This window comes from Manis pentadactyla, chromosome 1 (assembly GCF_030020395.1).
Source record: "Manis pentadactyla isolate mManPen7 chromosome 1, mManPen7.hap1, whole genome shotgun sequence".
Lineage (NCBI taxonomy): Eukaryota > Metazoa > Chordata > Mammalia > Pholidota > Manidae > Manis > Manis pentadactyla.
Genome location: NC_080019.1, coordinates 230,495,858 through 230,517,762, shown reverse-complemented (window position 1 = coordinate 230,517,762; position 21,905 = coordinate 230,495,858). Strand labels below are relative to the sequence as shown.

General features: G+C 46.8%; 1 protein-coding gene across 3 annotated transcripts in view; it reads right to left on the bottom strand.

Annotated features, from left to right (window-relative positions):
* ARHGEF3 (Rho guanine nucleotide exchange factor 3) overlaps positions 1-21,905 on the bottom strand; it is a 255,881-nt gene that overhangs the window by 179,279 nt on the left and 54,697 nt on the right. For all 3 annotated transcript variants that reach the window (XM_036877844.2, XM_057486367.1, XM_057486363.1), the window contains exon 3: positions 860-926. In XM_036877844.2, coding sequence (XP_036733739.2) covers positions 860-926 — 67 coding nt within the window. The remainder of the gene's footprint in view (positions 1-859; positions 927-21,905) is intronic.

Below are 21,905 nucleotides of genomic sequence, written 5' to 3'. Positions count from 1 at the left end.
CTTGGAGCTTCCAAAACTAAATTTCAGTAAGCACTAACTAACAATCTTAACAATGAGAATAAAGCACCAGGGTCCCTAGGAAGTGCCTGCAGCTCAGGCTGAGGGGGGTGGTCGTCACAGCTTCCCAAGGGAGGTGATGCTAAGGCTTTGGATGAAATGGGTGGGCCAGCTGCAGAGCATGTAGGGGTGCGGTGCTGGGCAGTGGGGTACAGTATTCTGGACAGAAGGAACAATGCATGCAAAGGCCTGGTGGTGAAACAGAGCTCAGAGCATTCTTTACACACACGAGGGTAATGTTCCTGAGGTCAGAACTAGAATTTATTTCAGCACATAGTAGGGCCACCATACACTTTGATGATGATGACTATTTTAAGGAAGAGAACTTTGCATCAGGAGGAGGTTAGATCTGACCCTTCTAACACCTCTAAGGGCTTTGTGATGCTTCTCTTTAAAATCTGTTTAAAGCTTACAAACCTCCCCTTCTGCAAAGCAAAGCTCCCCTTGAAATCATAAATCCACCTATCAACAGACTGTCCACATTTCTGGATTTTTTTCTCCTGCTTTGTGCCCTGGTTCCTCCAGGCTCCCAGGCAAACAGCCGTTACCCCCACCTCATCATCCTTGACACCTCCTATCTCCTTAGCCAGTGGATACCCGGAGCCCAGGGCCCAAAGGAGAACGAAGGCCAGCAGGCACTCTCTGGGCCAGACCACAATCACTGACGCAAACATGCTTCCCCAAGCCGATAAGCACAGAAGCCTTCTCGGTGGAGCCGGGCTGGGAAGGCCAGTGCCCACAAGGCCTCCCAGAGCAGCCAGCACAGGCCGGAGCAGCAGGGAGAGCCAGGGAAAGCACTTACCCCTCTGAAGTTCCAGGCTTTCGGAGAGGGAAACGTGGGGAAGCTGTTCTGCGGCTGTCGTTTTGGCCTAGAAGAGGAGAGAAGACAAGACAAGACAATGTGTTCACTATTCAGTGGTTAGATGTTCCGGGACAATCAGTGACTTCAACTCTATCGAGGAGAGCGATGCTGGGAGACGTGGCCCAGCAGACACGGCAGCTGCAGTTCTCACAGCTTGGCAGTCTTTGGTGGCCAGATTCACTGCAAGCTCCTGCCCAGTGCCGGGAAGAAAGCTCTGGAGTCCCTTCCAACAGTCAACTCCTAACCCTTACAAGACAAAGTAAGAGCTACACCTCCACCTGGATGTGATCAAAAAGCCAGACCAAACTCCCAACCTTGAGCTTTCTTGCTCACACATAAGCGATTCCCAAGCGGACGCCAGTGGGGTGGGGGGTGTTTGTAGCACCAGCTCAGCCTGGGGCTCTCCCTCGCCGCACACACACTGGGGAGTCCCAGTGCCTCCATGCAGGCCACACGTGGCCCTAGCCCTTCAGAGAGACAATGCACAGGACAAGTAGCCACTGCCTAGCAAGTCAGAACTGGTTTCCTCACCTATAATCTCTCCCCGTGAACCAGTCCCCTGAGGTGTGATGGAGGCAGCTCCACGTGGGACCAGCACAGGAGGCAGGTCAACAGAACGGGGAAAGGATGCATCGGTGGGCCAGGCGGCTCCAGCACGCCCGCAGCACCTCCTTCCTGCCTTGTAAGTGAACCCAATTCTGTAGCTGCCAACATACCCACAGGGACACCCTTTACAAAGTTCTTCTGGAGTGATACGTGACTTACTTACCCCAAAAATGTAATCTTTGTTGATGTGGTTATTTACATTTCACAGTGGCTTGAAGATCACCTCACTGAAAAGCTTCCTGAAAAGGGTCCCCTTTGGACTCTCCCTGAGACTTTAGTCCCTGATGTACCAAAAGGGTGGCTTGTTGGGTTTTTACATGATAGTCACACCTTTATTTTGACCTCTCAGGCATAATGTGCAGCAATGAGAGGCAGATCGCCTTCAGGGACCATTGTGTAGGCTTTGCATGATGTCAGGCCTGTGCAAAAGTCTTGATTGCACCGTACAAAAGAGATAAACAAGATGAAAGCTAGGTATAATAACAGCAGCAGCAGCTAATGGGTATTGAATACTTAAAACAGCATAGGCTAGGACATAATAAAGATCAGAGCAGCAATAAATAAAATTGAGAAGACTAAAACAATAGAATCAATGAAACCTGGTTCCTTGAGAAAATAAACAAAATAGATAAACCCCTAACCAGACTTATCAAGACAAAAAAGAGAGTCTACACACATAAACACAATCAGAAATGAGAAAGGAAAAATCACTGTGGACACCACAGAAATATAAAGAATTAGTAGGGAACACAATGAAAAATTATATATAAACAAATTGGATAACCTGGAAGAAATGGACAACTCTCCAGAAAAATACAACCTTCCAAGACTGACCCAGGAAGAAAGAGAAAATCTGAACAGACCAATTACCAGCAACGAAATTGAACTGGTAATCAAAAACCTACCTAAGAACAAAATGCCTGGACCAGATGGCTTCACGGCTGAATTTTATCAAACATTTAGAGAAGACCTAACACCCATCCTCCTTAAAGTTTTCCAAAAAGTAGAAGAAGAGGGAATACTTCCAAACTCATTCTATGAGGCCAGCATCACTCTAATAACAAAATCAGGCAAAGACACTACAAAAAAGGAAAATTATAGACCAATATCCCTGATGAACATAGATGCAAAAATACTCAACAAAATGGTAGCAAACTGAATTCAAAAATACAACAAAAAGACCATCCATCACAATCAAGTGGGATTCATCCCAGGGATGCAAGGAAGGTACAATATTCAAAAATCCATCAACATCATCCACCACATCAACAAAAAGAAGGACAAAAATCACATGATCATCTCAATAGATGCTGAAAAAGCATTCGACAAAATTCAACATCCATTCATGATAAAAACTCTAAACAAAATGGGTATATAGGGCAAGTACCTCAACATAATAAAGGCCATATATGACAAACCCACAGCCAACATCATACTTAACAGTGAAAAGCTGAAAGCTTTTCCTCTAAGATCGGGAACAAGACAGGGATGCCCACTATCCCCACTGTTATTCAACATAGTACTGGAGGTCCTAGCCATGGCAATCAGACAACACAAAGAAATAAAAGGCATCCAGATTGGCAAGGAAGAAGTTAAACTGTCCCTGTTTGCAGATGACATCATATTGTACATAAAAAACCCTAAAGAATCTACCCCAAAAGTACTAGAACTAATAACTGAATTCAGCAAAGCTGCAGGATACAAAATTAATATACAGAAGTCTGTTGCATTCCTATATACTAACGATGAACTAGCAGAAAGAGAAATCAGGAAAACAATTCCATTTACAGTTGCATCAAAAAGAATAAAATACCTAGGAATAAACCTAACCAATGAGGTGAAAGACCTACACCCTGAAAACTGCAAGACACTCTTGAGAGAAATTAAAGAAGATACCAATAAATGGAAACACATCCCATGCTCATGGATGGGAAGAATTAATATTGTCAAAATGGCCATCCTGCCTAAAGCAATCTACAGATTCAATGCAATCCCTATCAAAATACCAATAGCATTCTTCAATGAACTAGAACAAATAGTTCTAAAATTCATGTGGAACCACAAAAGACCCCAATAGCCAATGCAATCCTGAGAAGGAAGAACAAAGCTGGGGGGATTACGCTCCCCAACTTCAAGCTCTACTACAAAGTCACAGTAATCAAGACAATTTGGTACTGGCACAAGAACAGATCCATAGATCAACGGAACAGACTAGAGAGTTCAGATAGAAACTCACACATATATAGCCAATTAATATATGATAAAGGAGCCATGGACATACAATGGGGAAATGACAGCCTCTTCAACAACCAGTGCTGGCAAAACTGGACAGCTACATGCAAGATGATGAACCTGGATTGTCTAACTCCATACACAAAAGTAAACTCAAAATGGATCAAAGACCTGAATGTAAGTCATGAAACCATAAAACCCTTAGAAGAAAACACAGGCAAAAATCTCTTGAATATAAACATGAGCAACTTTTGCCTGAACACATCTCCTCAGGCAAGGGAAACAAAAGCAAAAATGAACAAATGGGACTACATCAAACTAAAAACCTTCTGTACAACAAAGAACAGCATCAGTAGAACAAAAAGGCATCCTACAGTATGGGAGAATATATTTGTAAACAACATATCTGACAAGGGGTTAACATCCAAAATACATAAAGAAGCCAAATGCTTCAACACCCAAAAAGCAAATAACCTGATTAAAAAATGAGTGGAGGATCTGAAAAGACACTTCTCCAAAGAAGAAATTCAGATGGCCAACAGGCATATGAAAAGATGCTCCACATTGCTAATTATCAGGGAAATGCAAATTAAAACCACAATGAGATAGCACCTCACACCAGCTAGGATGGCCAACATGGAAAAGACTACGAACAACAAATGTTGGCAAGGATGCAGAGACAGTGGAACCCTCCTACAATGCTAGTGGGAATGTAAATTAGTTCAACCATTGTGGAAAGCAATATGGAGGTTCCTCAAAAAACTAAAAATAGAAATACCATTTGACTCGGGAACTCCACTCCTAGAAATTTACCTGAAGAAAACAAGATCCCAGATTCAAAAAAGACATATGCACCCCTATGTTTATCACAGCACTATTTACAATAGCCAAGATATGGAAGCAATGTAAGTGTCCATCAGTAGATGAATGGATAAAGAAGATGTGGTACATATACACAATGGAATATTATTCAGCCACAAAAAGAAAACAAATCCCACCATTTGCAGCAACATGGATGGAGCTAGAGGGTATTATGCTCAGTGAAATAAGCCAGGAGGAGAAAGACAAGTACCAAATGATTTCCCTCATTTGTGGAGTATAACAACAAAGCAAAACTGAAGGAACAAAACAGCAGCAGAATCACAGACTCCAAGAAGGGACTGGGGGTTACCAAAGGGGAGGGGTGGGGGAGGACGGGTGGGGAGGAAGAGAGAAGGGGATTCAGGGGCATTATGATTGGCACACATGGTGTGGGGGGGGTCACAGGGAAGACAGTGTAGCACAGAGAAGACAAGCAGTGACTCGATGGCATCTTACTATGCTGATGGACAGTGACTGCAATGGGGTGTGGGGAGGGACTTGATAATATGGGTGAATGCAGTAACCATAATGTTGCTCACATGAAACCTTCATAAGATTGTGTATCAATGATACCTTAATAATAAAAAAAGGACACCTGACAAACTAAAAAAAAAACAGCATATGCTAATACTTCATATAATTAATCTCACTGACTCTCACTGCAAGTGAGGGTTCATTATTGTACCCATTTCACAGATGAGAAAACAGAGACCTAAGTATATTAAGGGACTTGATCATCATCACACAAGCCTGATACCAGGCTTTTGATCTGAGTTGTCTTGAGGTCAAATCCCATAGTGTTTTAGAGCATGAGGCTTACTCCCTTGAGCTTCCACACTCCTACGTGCAAAAGAGAAGAAACAACAGCCAGTACATAGAAGAAAGGTGAGATGCAGGCTCTAACTCCAGTTCTACCACTGCTAAATTCTCAACAGATGTCTGCACCTTTCCCTCCCCCAGATCCTGGCTCCGAGAGCCAGAGCACAGGGCTGACGCAGAGGCTGGGACCGCTCACCACAAGGGAAGGCCACCCACGCCAGGTGTGTCTTTATATCTGGACCCTTGTTTCATCCTCCCCCTCACCCACACGCACAATAAAAACCCAGGCTAATAACATCTCAAGACAAACAGTGAACACGTGAGTGGTTATTTAGATTCAGTACTCTTCTCAGTTAAGTGACATGTTGGACTAAGTTCTTCTGAAAAGACATTTCTTCCTTTGAAAAAAAAACAAGTTAGAATTCGACAACACTTCTCCCTGGATACAGCTCCCCTCCTGGGTTATAAATGAGCTTTGCTTTCCTTATTATCTCATGAGCTCCACGGCTTCCAAAGCAACAAACCACAACATCTGGAGTGAACATGCCCCCGTTTTATGTGTTGCAGTCCACAGAAAATGATGATCACAATAATTAACAGTGACTAAGTTGCATGGTCTGTGCCAGGAACTGTGCTAAGCACTGTGCCTACATAATCTAAGTCTCATGATACATAGGTAACTGTTGTAATGGTATTATGTAATACTTTATACATAATGCATTATAATGGTATTACATCCTGTTATATAATATGTATCATAGGTATATTTCTATTTCCTAGTATGTTTTCATATTATATATTATAATGGGGATGGTATCATTACCCTATTTTACAGGTGAGATAAACTGAGGCTCAGAGAGGTTAAAACACATGCTGGAAGTCACACAGTTGGTAGGTGGCCAAGTTGGGATTTAATACCCAGAAGAGCCTGACTCTAGATCCAGAGGATGTCGTCCCTTTCAAATAGAGCAAAGCCTCACCAAACAGGGCTGGCCTGCTTTTTGGAAGGCGTGGGGCCCCTTGTGGGAGGGCACCAGTTTAGCAGAGCCCTACACTAGGAGTCCTCCTAGGCAAGAAAAACACGGAGCCAGTCTATCCATTCAGGGCACTCTTGGGCCACTTGGATAAACCCTCAGCCAGGGAAACTCCTGAGAAAAGCTGTCTCTGCCTGCTGGCTCCCCCCACCCCTGCCTTCCACCACCAGCCCAGCTTCCCCTTCATTCCCACCAGCCGGAGGCCCTTTGAACAACCTGTCTGGCAGTCCCAAGAATCTCCCGACAGCCTGTTCCTTCTCCCCAGCCAAACCTACCACCGGGGTGGCTGTAAAGGACAACCACAGGGAATAAAACCCCCTCCACTGAGAAGCCCAGGAGGGACGCTAGCAGCCTGAAGTACACCCGCTGGGGAGCCTGCCGAGGCCAGGTCCCCACCATGGGAGGGCCAGTCTGTGCTGAGGATGTGTCTTCTGTTCTAGAAGCCACTTCTCTGCAGTGCCAGCAAAGGTCCAAGTAAGAAAATGCCACTTGGTTCTACGGGTTTCCCAGGCAGGAAGATTCACCGTAGGGCCTCTGAACAGGGCAGGGGGGGCAGTTACCCTATAGTGTCCAGTCCTCAGGCCCCTACCATGAGGCAGGCCTGTGCATGGGGTGTACACACGCGGTTACACGTGGTTAGGAGGCACAGCCCACTCCGCAGGTGTCAGTAACCACCTGCCCCGCAGAGGGACTGATGGGCTGAGGGGCAGCTTCCTGCCTGGAGAGGCCGGGAAGAGAAGGTATAAACGACCCACCCTCGGGAGGGCGTAGAGAAATGGAGACATGCCCGCAGGAGGAGTGAGAAGTCAGAATCCGAGTTACACTTGGAGAACGATCTCCGACTCGGGGGTGTGCGTGGAAAGGAGCTAATAGAGTAAGTCCACCAGCATCAGCCCTTAGGGTCAGTAACAGGATGCATGAAAACAGAGGTGCCCCTTCCCCACCACCTTGAGAAGAGGACTGGTGACCTTTCCAGAACAGCTCCCACAGCTTGGGATTCAGCAGCAAACATTTAGACAGTTTCTGCTCCCGCACACCAGGTGAGGATGGGAGCCTGGTGCTCAGGGTAAAGCCGACTGGGGGCTCTGAGAGTGGCGCCCTCCCTCTCTCGCTGGGGGACTTGAACCAGACTACCTACTCTCAACACCTCTGAGCCTCCGTTTTCCCATCTGTAAAGTGGGGATAACCCCTCTTCACAAAACTGCAGCATTAATGTACTACATAAAATGGGTTATCAGAGTCTGACCCTCAAGAGATGCTCACATTAGCTACTATTACCATTAAGAAAACTCCTTAAAACCCAGAAGGGGGAGCGTTACTTCCATTAGAGTTGCTAAGGCTCCTGCCCAAGAACCAATGAAATTTACACCACTTCTTACAGATTGGATAAAATATAAGTGGAACAAAGGCTTCAACGTGCTATGACCATGTACACACATGGTGACAACATGGCTCCAGATACGAACACAAATTAACTGTGAAGAGACCCCGCCCTTCCCACTCTGATTTCCCGCCCCCACCCTTTTCCCCAAGACCACCACCTTCGCCAGCATGTTGTTTATGTCTTAAACGTTTTACTGTCTTGACCCAGAGCATCTTGCTGACAAAATTTTCTTTTCATTTCTTTTCCTTTATGTTACCTCTCTCTATCCACGAAGACAACTAGCATTACTAGGAAAACCAGATAGCTACTCTGAACAACAGAAATTAGTGGTGAATGTGGTATCACCTGTGCCGGGTATTTTTATTCTGCTCGCACCACTTACGACAGTGATGGTTTCTTTCGCTTATATGTCTTTTCAGCTGTTTTGGGTACATAATGCTGGGTGGACTGGCAGGTGTTTAGCCGGGTCAAGACCCAATTCTTTGCAGAGATGCAAAGAGGTAGTTTGCAGAATGGAAAGCTCGTCACCTTGGTTTGTCTCTTGAACAAAAGCACAAAGGCACCACCCAGTAATATGTTTCCACAGATCATAGAGCCATACTCAGCTTCATTCTACTCCTGCCATGGCTGCTACACCAAGTCTTTATTTCCTGGTAAATTATGGGAAAACAGAACCATAGAAGGGCAGGAATGGTCAGCTGGTACAATCACCTGGCACTCACTGGATCCTCCTTGCAAAAGTCCTGTTGAGAATATAGTGGAAAGAGAGCCTGCGCCTCTTGGAGAATGGGTCTGTACTCTACTGTGGGGGCTCACACATTAATTTATTCACAAATACTCACTGAGCACCTACTATATGCAAGACACAGTGTCAGACATTAGAGACACAGCAGTGAACATGATGGGTCCAGTTCCTGCTCTCCTGGAGCTTACAAAGGACAAGATCAAAAAAGAGAGAGTGACATCACAAGACTTGCCTTTAGAAAGATCCCTCTGGCTAGAGAGAGGAAGATAGCCGAGGGGGTCCGGAGGGGAGGCACAGACCAGTGGAGGCCTCTGCAGGCACCCAGACCTGCTGCTCCCTCTCCCACTTGGCACTGCCATGATTCTGAAGGCATGGAAGTCGTAAGTGTCCACTCGGACTTCGTTCTCCCATTCTCCGCCACTTTTTTTAGAACAACACTGTCCAGCAGAAATACCACGTGGGCCACATATGTCATTTTAAATTTTGTATTAGTCACATTACAGCAGTAAAAAGAAACAGGTTAAGTTTAATTTTGATCATATAGCTTATTAACCCAATATATGCAGATATTATTATCAGTTCAACACGTAATTACCAGAAAAATACATTAGAGATATTTTACATTTTTTGGTACTAAGTCTTTAAAATCCAATGAGTATTTTACTCTTATGGCAAATCTTAATTGGCATCAGCCATGTTTCAAGTGCTCAGAGTGACATGTGGCTCGTGTGTGCTGGACAGCAGAGTCATGGAAAAATAGTGCACACAGTTTCAAAGGGCCTCAGACTTTGAAAATCCACTGCTCTGTCCCAGCAGTCAGTAACCAACCAAAATGTACAAATTGAGACCCTTCTGAAATGTGATACACTCTCTAAAATGACTTAGTAAAGGAACAGTATCTTCAGGTCATATCCCTACTTCATTGGAGCAAGAAATGAAATGCTTCCCCAAACGGAGATTATCCCAAATGTCTATGATCTGTTCCTAAGTAACACACGCCTACTCTGATTGAACTAATTCCAGAATTAACTAAAAAGAAGATTTTGGATGATTTTTTTAAAACCCATGAAACAATTATATTTGTAGTTTCCCTTTTGTGAAATGTTGGTTTAGGTCATTTACTCATTTATATATAGGAAGTCCCTTCGTTATTGATACGTAAAGGCTCTTTATATATTCAGGATATAGCATGTAGCAAACTAGTGCATACCTGGTGCTTTTAATAACCATATTTAAAAGGCATATATTCAGTTCCATCAACTGGTTGATGAAACTGGATAAACAAAATGTGACATACACGTACAATGGAATATTATTTAACCATAAAAAAGAATGAAGTATTGATACATGCTATGACATGGAACAATCTTGAAAATATTATGCAAAGTGAAAGAAACCAGACACAAAAGGCCACATATTCTATGATTCTATTTATTTGAAATTCTCAAAATAGGCAGGTCCATAGAGACAGAAAGCAGACCAGTGATGGTCAGGGGCTGGGGGAAGGGAGCAACTGGGACATGACTGCTCAATGGGTACAGCAGTTTACTTTTGGGATGATAAAAACGTTCTGGAATTAGATACTGATGGATGTGAATGTGCTTAATGCCACTGAATTACAATACATTTACATGGTTAATACAGTAAATGTTATGTGTGTTTTATGTGAGGGTAAATAAAGACACAGGCAAAATGAAAAGATACATATATATATGATGAAAAACATCCTCATGAAATAATAAAGCAAAGAAGATGCTCCTGACTATTCCAGAAGAGGGGACTATGTAAATAAAAGCTGGGAGAGCAAGCACTCCATCCAGCCTGGGAATTGACAAAAATGACTTAGAAGTGAAGTTTTATCAGCACTTGTGAGAAATCAGCCCTACAAGTCCCTGCTTCTGAGACCCATATTTATGTGAATCACTCAGCAATGATAAAAGTTCCCACACTCTCTGACTTTCTGGGCTGCCTCTCATTCTCCACCCCCAGAACCAAGTGTGCGTTCAGAGATTCTGCCACGACACCGTTCCATCTTCTGCTTCATGTCACGAGCCATTCTGTTCTGTTTCTCTTTTGCTGTTGAACTTCCTACAGAGCTTTTATCTTTAGAACAACTTTTCAAGGGCGCAGTCTTTCAGAAGAACTGTCAGTGGTAAATTTCAAAGATTCTCCAGTGATGCTATAAAGCTCCACTGGTTAAGACTGGTTAAGAGCACAGAGGCTGGAGCCAGCTCTGCCATTCACTAGCTGTGTGACATTGGACAAGTGACTTAACCTCTCTGTTCCCTACTTTGCCCATCTGTAAAATGGAGGTAATAACAGGATTCCCTTTAGGGTTGTTGTGAGCATTAAAGGAGTTAATAATATACATGAAGCTCTTGGTGCCTGGCACGCAGAAGGGGCATTTTAAGAGCTAGTCCCCTTCTGGGTGGTGTGCTCTGGAAGGCCAGGGATTATGATTTGGAGTCACTGCTGTCTCCGCATCCCCTGCACTTTGAACCCAAATAAATAGTGGGAGGATGAGTACACGGCACCTGGTCTCAGTGAGCTGTGGTCCACAGTATTGCCTTCTATACATTTTGGAAGACACCGAATACAACCAGTGCACTTAAGAGACAGAATGAGTTCCAAACCTCAGTGGCACAGGCCTGGGCCTCAGGGCGAGCCTGACACGGGCTGTGGGTGTGCACCCAGCTCAGCCTTTGTCCTTTCCCCAGGCCTCTCCCAGAGGGGCTGGGTCCTAGATAGGCACTGTGCGAACAAAAGGCAGCTCCTTGGCCCAGAGCTGTGCCAGTGACCAGCGCCAGACGGAACACTGCTCGCAAGGCCAGGGCAGCTGCCAACACGGCACCTTCCCGGGGCATGCAAGGCTGCGTGACATGTGATTTCCACCTTATGAACACTGTGGTTCCCTCGCTGTCTCCTCATCTGGGAGAACAGACCTGCAAAATGCCCCATCTGCCCCCAGAAAATTAAAACCCCCAACACTCTGTGAGAGAACCTCCCACCATGAAAAATACACTGAGGGCCCTGCCCACCTCCGTACTTCGAGTCCACGATGGGCCACGCACACTTCCATGTGCTGGGCAGCCACCTTAAACCTTCCAGAACAAAGCAAGGCTGCCAAAGAGAATGGCGGTCACACAAGGTGGTCAGAGCACAGGCCCTCCCATCCACAAGACTCTGGCTCACGCCCATGCCCGTCAAATTGGGCAAATTATGGAATACCCCCAAGCCTCAGTTTCCAACTTGAAATGAGTGTGCCAAGACTTGGACTTTGCAGGGTGGCTAGGAGGAGTAAGTAAATAATTCCTGCCCAGTGTTTTGCGTACTACCCGGCTCACCCTGAGCGCTTCATAAGGGTCAGCTCTGACTGTCTGCTGGGCGCCTATGTGCCAGGCATGGCTGTGAGCATAAGGGATAAAATGGTTCCTATTCTCTCAGCACTTATATTAGGAAGTGAAAAAGTTCATGGAGAAAAACAGAGAGGAGCAGGGGATGTGGGAGTAGCTGCAATTTGATGATGTGACTTGGATTCACTGGTTTGTAATTTAGATTTGGTTCAAATTGGAAACTGAGGCTTGGGGAAGTTCTGTAAGTTGCCCAAGACAAGGAGAACCCAGAAAAGGGGGGGGAATTCCAGAAGCCAGGGAAGCATTTCAAAGAGAGAGTGTTCAACTATGCCACCAGATAGGGGATGGAGAAATGCCCACCTGTATTTGCAAAGCAGAGGTCCCTGGTGACTTGCAAGAGGGGTCTGACTAAAGGTCACCTAGATACACTATTCATAGAAAATGTAAGTCGACAGGAATCTTAGATCTTAGCCAGTCCACTAAAGTCATTAAAATGTGACTCCCTGAGGGCAGGCACTTCATCTGTCTTTTCAATACTTTATTCCCACCATCTGGACCCCTGACACATGGTAGACACTCCATAAATACAGCCGACCCTTGAACACCACAGGGGTAAGGGGGGCTGACCCCTCGCACAGCCAGAAACCTGTGTGTAAGTTTTGACTCACCCCAGACTTACCTAATAGCCTACTGTTGATCAGAGGCCTTACTGATAACATAAATTAACACATATTTTTGAGTGTTATATGTATTACGTACTGTATTCTTACAATAAAGCTAGACAAAAGAGTTTTTTCAAGCTGTTTCAAATCTTCAAAACTTTTTCAGTATATTTATTGAAAAAAGTCCGTGTGTAAAGTGCATCCGTGCAGTTCAAACCCGTGTTGTTCAAGGGCCAGTTGTGTTTGAGCAAACACATACGCAATTCATCCCAAGGCGGAATGTTTCATGCCCGTCCCTTGACTAGAGAAACTAGAATTAATACTACCTGGCATTTATTCAGCCCAAATAACATGCCCCCCAGTTACTCCCCGTTGGCATTCTGGTCTGCATCATTGGTGGGCTGGATGGCTTCTGCTGGCAGCACCAAATTTCAACAATCAAGCTAACTGTAAACTGGTCTACTCAGCAGAAATTACAGAATATCTTTGAAGGGATGTTTTGTTACAGGTCTTTTGGAAATCCAATTTAAGAAAGTTATGTTTTTCGTGTTCTCAAAGTGCTGGCCTGCAAATGATGTTTCTGAAGTGTTCAGGGCTCGCTCTGAAAAGCAAGGGACCCATTCTCCCTGTCCCCGCCTGCAGCCATCTGAATGATGGCACGTTTTCAATGGGAAAGGCTTCATTACATCCTAAGGAAATCTACATCCTGCCCCTCTAGGTCACAGCCCCGCAGAGCTCAGCCTCACGTCCCTCCGGAAAGGATAATTAGTTTTCTACTCTTTAATCAAGGAGTAGCAGACTGTTGTTTTTTGAAATTTTTGCCTGGGGAGAGCCTGTTTTCTCCGAGCATGTGTTTTTCTAACCAGGAGCCCTTGTGCGTACCCTCCCTTCCCGTGAGCCAGTGCTGGGAGGCTTCCCCTTGTCTGAAGTAAGCAACCGTAGCTCTCGACAGAGGACAGCCCCTGGCCCCTCGACTGCACTTATGTGAAATCAGGTCATGGTCATCCACACTGATCAGTACCACTGACCTTTAACTTACGGACCTGGAGAAGCCTCCATCTCTCTGTCAGGGAAATTATGTTTTTAAGCACTTTTTTTAAAACAACAAATACCATGTGCCAGACACTGTTTTAAGTGCTTAATAAATATTTGCTCACTTAATTCTCAAATAATTAGGTACTTTTAGTATTCCCACTTTACCAAAGCCCAGAGAAGTTAAGTGACCTGTTAAAAATCACACAGCTCATAGGTGACAGAGTCAAGATTCAAATTCAGGTAGTTTCACTCCAGAAAACCCAGAGAAATAAACATTAAAACCATCACAGAAGGAAGGAGATGGAAACCAAAACGCTTATGCTCTGTATGAGGCCCAGAGCCAATATTACTAGCTTGGGGCCTCTTTACATGAAGTGCAATTGGATTTTTAAAGTAATAAAAATAATAAAGATCAAAGATTAGTCTTAGGTTGTAGAAAGGTTTTTCTACATCTGCAAATAAAAACCCATGCAGATTAATCAGTACACTTTACTATGTAACATGTTATACTTCAAAGAAAGGATAATTGTAGTTAAAAATAATGTTAATGCCTGAATTTTCTTAACGTTTTAAAGGGTTTTGAATCAAATAAATAACACTCAGAAGGCATTTTTTAAAAAAAATCAACCTAAACTATCTAATTTTTCTCTTAAAAAGAAAAGTCAAACTATATGCAAATCAGAAACAAAGAGGAAGAAGATAAATTCATGTTTTTCAAATCCCAGGAAGCTCTAACTCAAGTATTATATTTACAGGTACCACACTTTCCTAGTTCCTCCCTTGCAGGCATTCTATGAGGGTTTTTTTTTTGCCCAGAAAGGGATAAAAGAAAGTCTTCACACTTTATTCAATAATTATTGATCAGAAGCTAATAATCAGATCAGCATGGAGGTGGCCCAACACCCCCAAAATGAAAATCGCAACCCTAAAAATGAGTCCTCAGAAATGGGCATCTCTAAAAGATGTTCTGTTGATTCTAGCTCAGTTAAGAGCAGCAAAACTTCTTAAATTAGCCACCAGTGCTTAAAGCAGTTTATTGTCTCTCTGATAAAGGACCTACCACAGACTCCAAGGTAATTAGAAGTTCCCTAAATGCTGCTCTTGGCAGTGACCGGGGTCACACATAAAAACACATTTATTCCCCAACTGGCAGTGACACACGGTGGGGGCGGGTCCACGTTGGATGTGTTATAGCGTGCAGGAAGAACGAAAGCTAAGGCCAAGGGCACCATTCAAACGGCGGTTATTTCATCATGATGACAGCCAGCCACCCCCAAAATTCTGGGTAAGAGAGGGTAATTCTGAGTAAGAGAATTACTCAGAGTAAGAGAAATTGTAAGTAAAAGAGGCTAATATTATTGCTATTTTAATAATAATAATAATATATTAGTGCCATGCTTTTTTACGTGGATTCATTCATTTGATTGTCATGAGGCACCTGAGAAATAAGGGCCATAACAGAGGAGAAAGGGGAAATACTTGGAAAGCCCTCATGGCTTCTGAAGGTCAAGGCCAGACAGCCCGAGTCCAGGATGCCCCCTCTTAGCTACTGAGTCCCATCGAATTGTCTGAAGATTTCTCTGCCCACCTAACCCATAAGAGCTACAAACTGGGGGTAGAATGATCAGATACTTCAATCACACATGGCTTGTCTGAAGCATAGGGTGGAGCAAGCCCCCAGCCCATCCTCTCGGCCACCTCATCTTCCAGCTCACCAGCCAGCTCCCGTGGGAATGGAGTTGGGTGCTTGCATCAGCGTTGCCATAGCTACGGCCATGGCAACCTTCCCTTGTCACCCAGGCAAAGATGCTCTCCCTACTCCATGCAGCCCCTGCAGAAACTTATCTTTTTACCTGCACCCAGGTCTTTGCAAGACCGTGAACCTACTGGAGGCTGCCCAGGTCCCTAACGCATCTGGACCAGGCTAATATGTATAAAGGCCGACATGGAGATGGGGTTCACGGGGAGGCCACAGAACCGCAGAAGGGCAGGCAGCCTCACCAGAGAGCTCACGCCTGGCAGGGCTGCATCTGTGTTCCAGCTCTGGCACTGACAAGCGGGGGCCCCTGAGGAAATGGTTTGGCCTCTAGGAACCTATGTCTTAGAAAATGAAAAACAGGGAGAATAATTAGCTTTTACACTTGACAGAGTTGTTGTGAGGTGTAAGTAGACCCAAGCATAGAAGGACAGCCAAGTTCATGCGGGCTACTATGGACTGAGGGGTGCCAGTGCTGATGGGTACCAGGAGCCCGCATCCTTACAGCTCAGCAAGCCCGACATTCAAGCCAGAAAGATGCCTGTCAACAGCACAGGGGCACTGATTTGAGGGCTGGACAAGGCCAAGAGATGGCACAGGCCACACACACCCGGCCATGCCCAGGGGCCGCAGAGGGTCCAAGCTGGTGGTGAGACATCTCTAACAAAGATCTCCTCCCCCCAAGAAGCCACACCTTCCCCAGAGCCCTCGGCCCCATCCCAGCCACCACCAGCAGCCCAAGACAGGGAATAAAGTGGAGTCGGTGAGTAAGGGCCTCTCACTAACAATTACAAGGCTGCCCTCCAGAGAAGGTCTGCTCACGCCAGGTCTGCCCGTCACCCTGCAGCGACCCTGAGGCTCAGCGAGGTCAGCACCCTTGTCTGGAATCACCCAGTGGAAGAGGACGTGAACTCCATTCCGTTCTTCCCCTTTTCTAGTGCCTCCATTTCCTCATCTATAAGATGGGGAGACTAATAACAACAACCTCAGAGGGTTTGCTGTGAGTGTTAAATGAGCCCATCTGCACCTGAAAGGGCTTGGAGTGCTCCCAGGTTGAGAACGAGGGCCCTAGAGCCAGCTGCCTGGGTTCAAATCCCACATCCGCCTGCCCATCAGCTGTGCGACCTTGGGTAAGTTACTTAACTCTGCCTCGGTATCCTCATCAGTAAAATGATGATAAAAAAAGTACTCCCCTAAGTTAACATGAATGATCCCATCATCTAGTGATCCCATTAACTTAGAAGAGCTAGGAACAGTGTCTGTCCTGTAAGTATAGTGGGCCTGCCACGTATCAGCACAACATGTGTGCAAGCTGTCTTACACGTGAAAGCACTCCGGCTCCTATCAGCCCACGGCTGCACTGGAATGACATCAGCAACGGTCAGCATCCTTCTGGCCGACAGGAGCCTGACACATGGCCTCCTGTTTAATCCTGACAACACTCTTGAGTAAATGCTATCATTGATCAGATGTACAGATAGGGAAACTGGAGCACAGAACGCTCACATATCTTGCCCCAGGTCACACAGCCAGGAAGCCGCAATGCTGCCAGGCTTCAAACCAAATCTGCAGGGCCCCAGGGCTCTTGCCCTCCTGGGCACTGCACTGCCCGAGCCCAGCACCCACACAGCCTGGGAAACCGCAGGCCTGCCAGTGCCTCCCGGCAAGGGGGATGCATGGCGTTCTAGCTTGGAGGTGACTCACCGCCAAGCCCCCCCCCCAACGGCTGTAGACATCTTACGAACAGAAAGGGTAAGTCACACCAGCACAGTCACCAAGGAGAAATCCCAGCCACCCTCCCCATTCTCCCTGGAACAATGGTGAGCGTCTAACTGTGGCGATGAGACAGAGCATGAAAACCAAATGCTGGACTGAGACATCTAATCCATGTCTCGGAAACACATGCTGACATCCACACGGCTGGCTTTCCCCCCAGCTGCCCACAGTCGTGTGGTGCTTAAACCATGGCCTGCTCGCAAGTTCACGCTGGGTGGCGAAGCCAGAGTAAACCTTCATTAATGGGCCATTCCAACCTTTGGAGCATGAGCGCCCCGGCAGTGAGCTCACCTCCCATCACCAGACAAGAAAGTCTACGAGGCTTCCTTGTGGACCACATGGCCAGAGCGGGCGGCGGCTGCCACGGAGAAACAGCACAGCCCGAGCAGAGGCAGGTCTCATGTCCCTCACAGCTCCCGTGGCATGTCACCAAAAGAACTAGATGATGGGACAAAACAAGACAAAACGTATTCCACCAGAATCCATAAGCCTGTATTGTTTCAAACCCAGTAATTTAATTAAAGAGGGTCTGTTTCAGAAAATGTGCCTAAAACTCAAACAGATTGAGAGCTGGGAGGATCCTCAGAAAACCAGCTAGTCTGCCATCCCCAAAGTAATAGCTGGCTCAAGGTCAGATGGTCTGCTGGTGATGGAATGGGACCCCTGAGGTCTCCCCATTTGCAGGCTTTTTTCAGCCCTTCTTGTTCTCGATGCAAGTATTGCCAGGGTGGACGTCTGCCGCTCTTACAGCCCAGGGTTTGGTCTCCCTTCTTCTGCCAACAGACCCTGATCTTCTGTTGGGGGATGTCCCCTCCCTAGCTCTTAGACCCTGTGGTTCAGCAAGGGCCAACCCTAGGCTCCTGGGATGGGCATGTGACCTGGCCTGGACAAGGAGAGTGAAGCCTAAACTTTGCAAGAGTTTTAGGAAAGAGGTGTGTCCTCTAGTGCAACAGCTGAGCTGATGGGGTAGAAACTCAGAATTGTGCAGGGCATCTTGTACAGAGCCTACATGACAAGGAGCTAATTTGGGGAAGGCAGGGTGAAAAACTGAGAGAGATGCATCCTTGTTAGCAGGGATGAGCCACCTGGATCCAGCCATACCTGAAGGCAGCTATCACTCAATTTGCCAATTGAATCTTTTTTTTTCCTTTTAATTTAAGCAAGTGTGCATTGTATTTCTGTCACATGCAACAACAAAAAAAAACTATGTTCTGTTTCTTTGGGAAAGTTTGTAAAAGGAAGCAAATGCTTAAATGGGAATGTTCCCAGGAGACCCTCCACAGTCTGACACACAACATACGTGTCATGGAGTAAAGCCCATCCTTCAGGTCTCTTTCCCTGGGACCCCTGAGACCCCTCAGATGTGGGTCCTCTTCCCTCTTCCCTGACAGGCACCCCAACAGCCATCCCCACAGTCCAGGCAGCCTTATCGTCCCCAACCTGTCCAGATGGCACCAACAAGAATTAAAAAAGCAAGCAGCCCTTTGGGTTATAAAGGTTCCTTCTTCTTTTTTCTTCACTGCTTATTGAAACCTTTTATGCTTATTATAAAAACATGTAAAATAAAAATACAGCAAGTAAATGATGAAAAATCATAATAATTTTACCTCTAAGTTGAATGTTGGGCACAAGTCATAAACAGGTCAACTACTGATATATTTTATATGATCCCCAAGATGACTTTTTTCTTGAGGTAGCTCCCAACATTTAAAAAGCTACAAGATTTCATGTGGAAGTCAGGTACCTAACTTCAGTTCAATGTCACAGAGGGCTCACTTTCGGAGGTGACAATAGCCAGCTGGGGCTTAGTGGCAGCTACCCCTTTCGGGGGAGATATGAGATCTTGGGGTCTCTGCCTCTCCCCACTATGGCCCTTACACTGCTCTGGCCACTGGTGTTAGGTGCCTGGCCGGTCCCTGTCACACACAGAGTTGATGACCTCTGGCCTGATAAATATCCTTTCAGACTTCGCCATATGGAACTGAAGCTTTCTAGGATCCCTCTGCCTCTGATGATACAAATAACCACCTAGTTTCTACTGTCAGGGAACCTTGCAGTCAGCAAGGTGGGTCAGGTTCAATAACTTCTTCTCAGACTGACTATCCCAGTTCAACAACTGACCTGCATTTTAACGTACAGCCCCTTCTGTTAACCCTCATGGGAGGGCCCCACGGTTCTGAGCACCCACTGTGATGCCTCTTCCATTGTGAAACTCCAAATCCAGTGTTTAAGCCAGCCCCTCCAGTGCGGACTGGCTTTGTCAACACAGGGCAGCCACAGGAGAGTGGACCAGCGCTGCACGGCAGCCTGTGGGTCCGCATGCATCGTCCTTGGACCACGACCTGCTCTCCCCCCCGTGTGTGCTTGCATCCCGGCTCCATGCTGCAATAGACATGCAGACAATTCTCTCAGCCAGGGCCCCCGCCTGCCTCGCACATTATTGTTTTCCTGGAACTTAACCCCGTTCCTCACAGGGGAGGCTCCCAGCCCACCGTGGACAGACAGCAGGAGAGTGGACAGAAGCGATGGCTAAGTGGGAAGGTGGGGACGTTACCAGGTAGGGAGGGAGGGGATGAGCCCCTTAATTAGGATTTCTAATCTGCCAATTTCATGAATATATGATGGTTATATTAAAATATTAAACAGGAAAGTATGGTAATGAGTTACATAATAAATAAACTCACACGTTCAAAAGATAAGGAATGCAGTGAAGCATCGATAGTAGCAGAACTTCTTTAAAAATCCATTTGTGTATTTTATATTTCCTGTTTGATGAAGTTCATTTTGAAATGCCAACATTGAACTGTAGCCAAGTGAATATCCCCCCACTAAACTTTCATAGATTTTGAAATACCAAGGGCCCGCGGAGGAAAGGATAATATTTGGATTAGTTTGGCTCTGACAGTGGGCTGGAGAGGGGAAGGAAGAGAGACACAGGAGGCGGGCCTGGCCTCCCAGACTGGAAGGCGACCCCTCAACACTCCTCGGGTCCGCCCCCCCCCCACCAACCTGCCATCAACGAAAGCAACACTGGATGCTGGAAATACAAAGTGTTATGGGAAACTGTATTTCTTTTGGAGCCAAGGATGGTAATTTTTCAGCACTGGCCTGTGAAGGCTTCCAAAGAAAAACAAAGAAACATATGGAAATCTACTACAAATACATGAATTTCAATTTAGACGTGCACCTTGAAAGGCAGCCCCGGCTCTTGGGCAGCCGATCGGCACGTTGGCTCGAGGCAGGACAGGTCCTTGGAGGACATGATGTGCCACCGCTCCCGGCAGCCCAGCATGTTAGCAGACAGACCGACCGGTGGGCAGAGCCTGCTCAGGGCCAGCTATGTAAAAGACAGATGAAGAAACCGAGGTTCTGGGTGGGTGGGTGGGGGCAGGGGCAGGTGATGACAGAGCTGAAGACAGCGGCCCTCCTGGCCTGGCCCCTGGTTCATTATACCAACATTTCACCATGTCCTGGTGAGCAAGTGAACTGTGTGAAGCTGGAACTGGCGAGAAAGGGAACGATCAGATAACCACAGATGGTGCTGTGGGCCAGCAAGTGGGAAATAAAAGCCACGGGCAGAAAGCTATTCCTGGTTTCCCAAGGCGTGCTGGGAGAGCATCAGCCATCAGGCGCTGTGCAGTGACAAATGCCCCTGGGCTCTGCCAGACGCGGCTTAACAGACTGCCCTAGGGAGCTGGAGTCTGTGAGGGGGCCGTGAATCACAGCAGAGTGGATCAGACGTAAAAGAAACACGCACGCACACGCAAACTGGAGGTGTCTTCCCCACCTGCGGGCCCCAAAGCAGGGCAGGATGTGGGGGCTCTGGACTAGGCCTGGTCTTTGGAGATAGACAGGGCCCCACTTCAACCTTCAGAGACCCCCCCCAGTGCCCTCACAGTGAATTTTCATTTGCTTAAAAATGCCCGCTGCCCCACATCACAGCCTCTCTGCTCCAGGCCTTACCCTTGGGGTCAGGGCCCCCTCAGCTCCCGTGGACCCTCAGGCCTTGGTCTCCAGGAGCGGCCCCCTGAGCTCTCTGGCCCCGCAGCAGTGCATCCTCATGTCCCCCAGAGTTCTAGGCTATGTGCTCTGAGCCAGAGGAAACCCGATCAACAAACTCACTCCTTGGTGTGTAATGCAGGACCATCACCGCAGTGCAGACACCAAGCTGCTCTGAGCCCCGTGAGTACCTAATGCTGCCCCCCATCTCCACCCCTGTCCTGGCCGCCACCAGTCTCTTTCCTGTTCTTGTAATAATGGCTTTTCCGAATCGTCCTGTAGTGGGGCCGTGCAGCACATGGGCCTTCACGTCTGACCTCTTACACGCGGCCCAGTGCTGAGATTCACCCTTGGTGCTGTGTATGTCATTGCTTGCTTCCTTCTACTGTCTTCTCCCTGCAGGCCAGCCCTTCACTCAGGGACAGGGTCCCAGAACATAACACAGGGCCTGCCACCTTCCACACCCCCTGAGAATTTGGCCAGAACCCATTCCAGCTTGGGAAGGGAAGGTGAACCGGGACTCAAGGGTGCCCCCTCCTGGCCGTGTCTGTCACGTGAGAACTCCCAGATTTCCTCCCCACCCCACCCACAGCCTCTATCTGGGGTCACTCATTTGCAAAACGCACAAGGACAAGGATACCCAAACTTCCCCAAAGAAGCAGGCTGGGGGCTGCTGACTCAGAAAGCGGAGTGCCATTCGGGAGCCAGGAGGCAGGACTGGCTA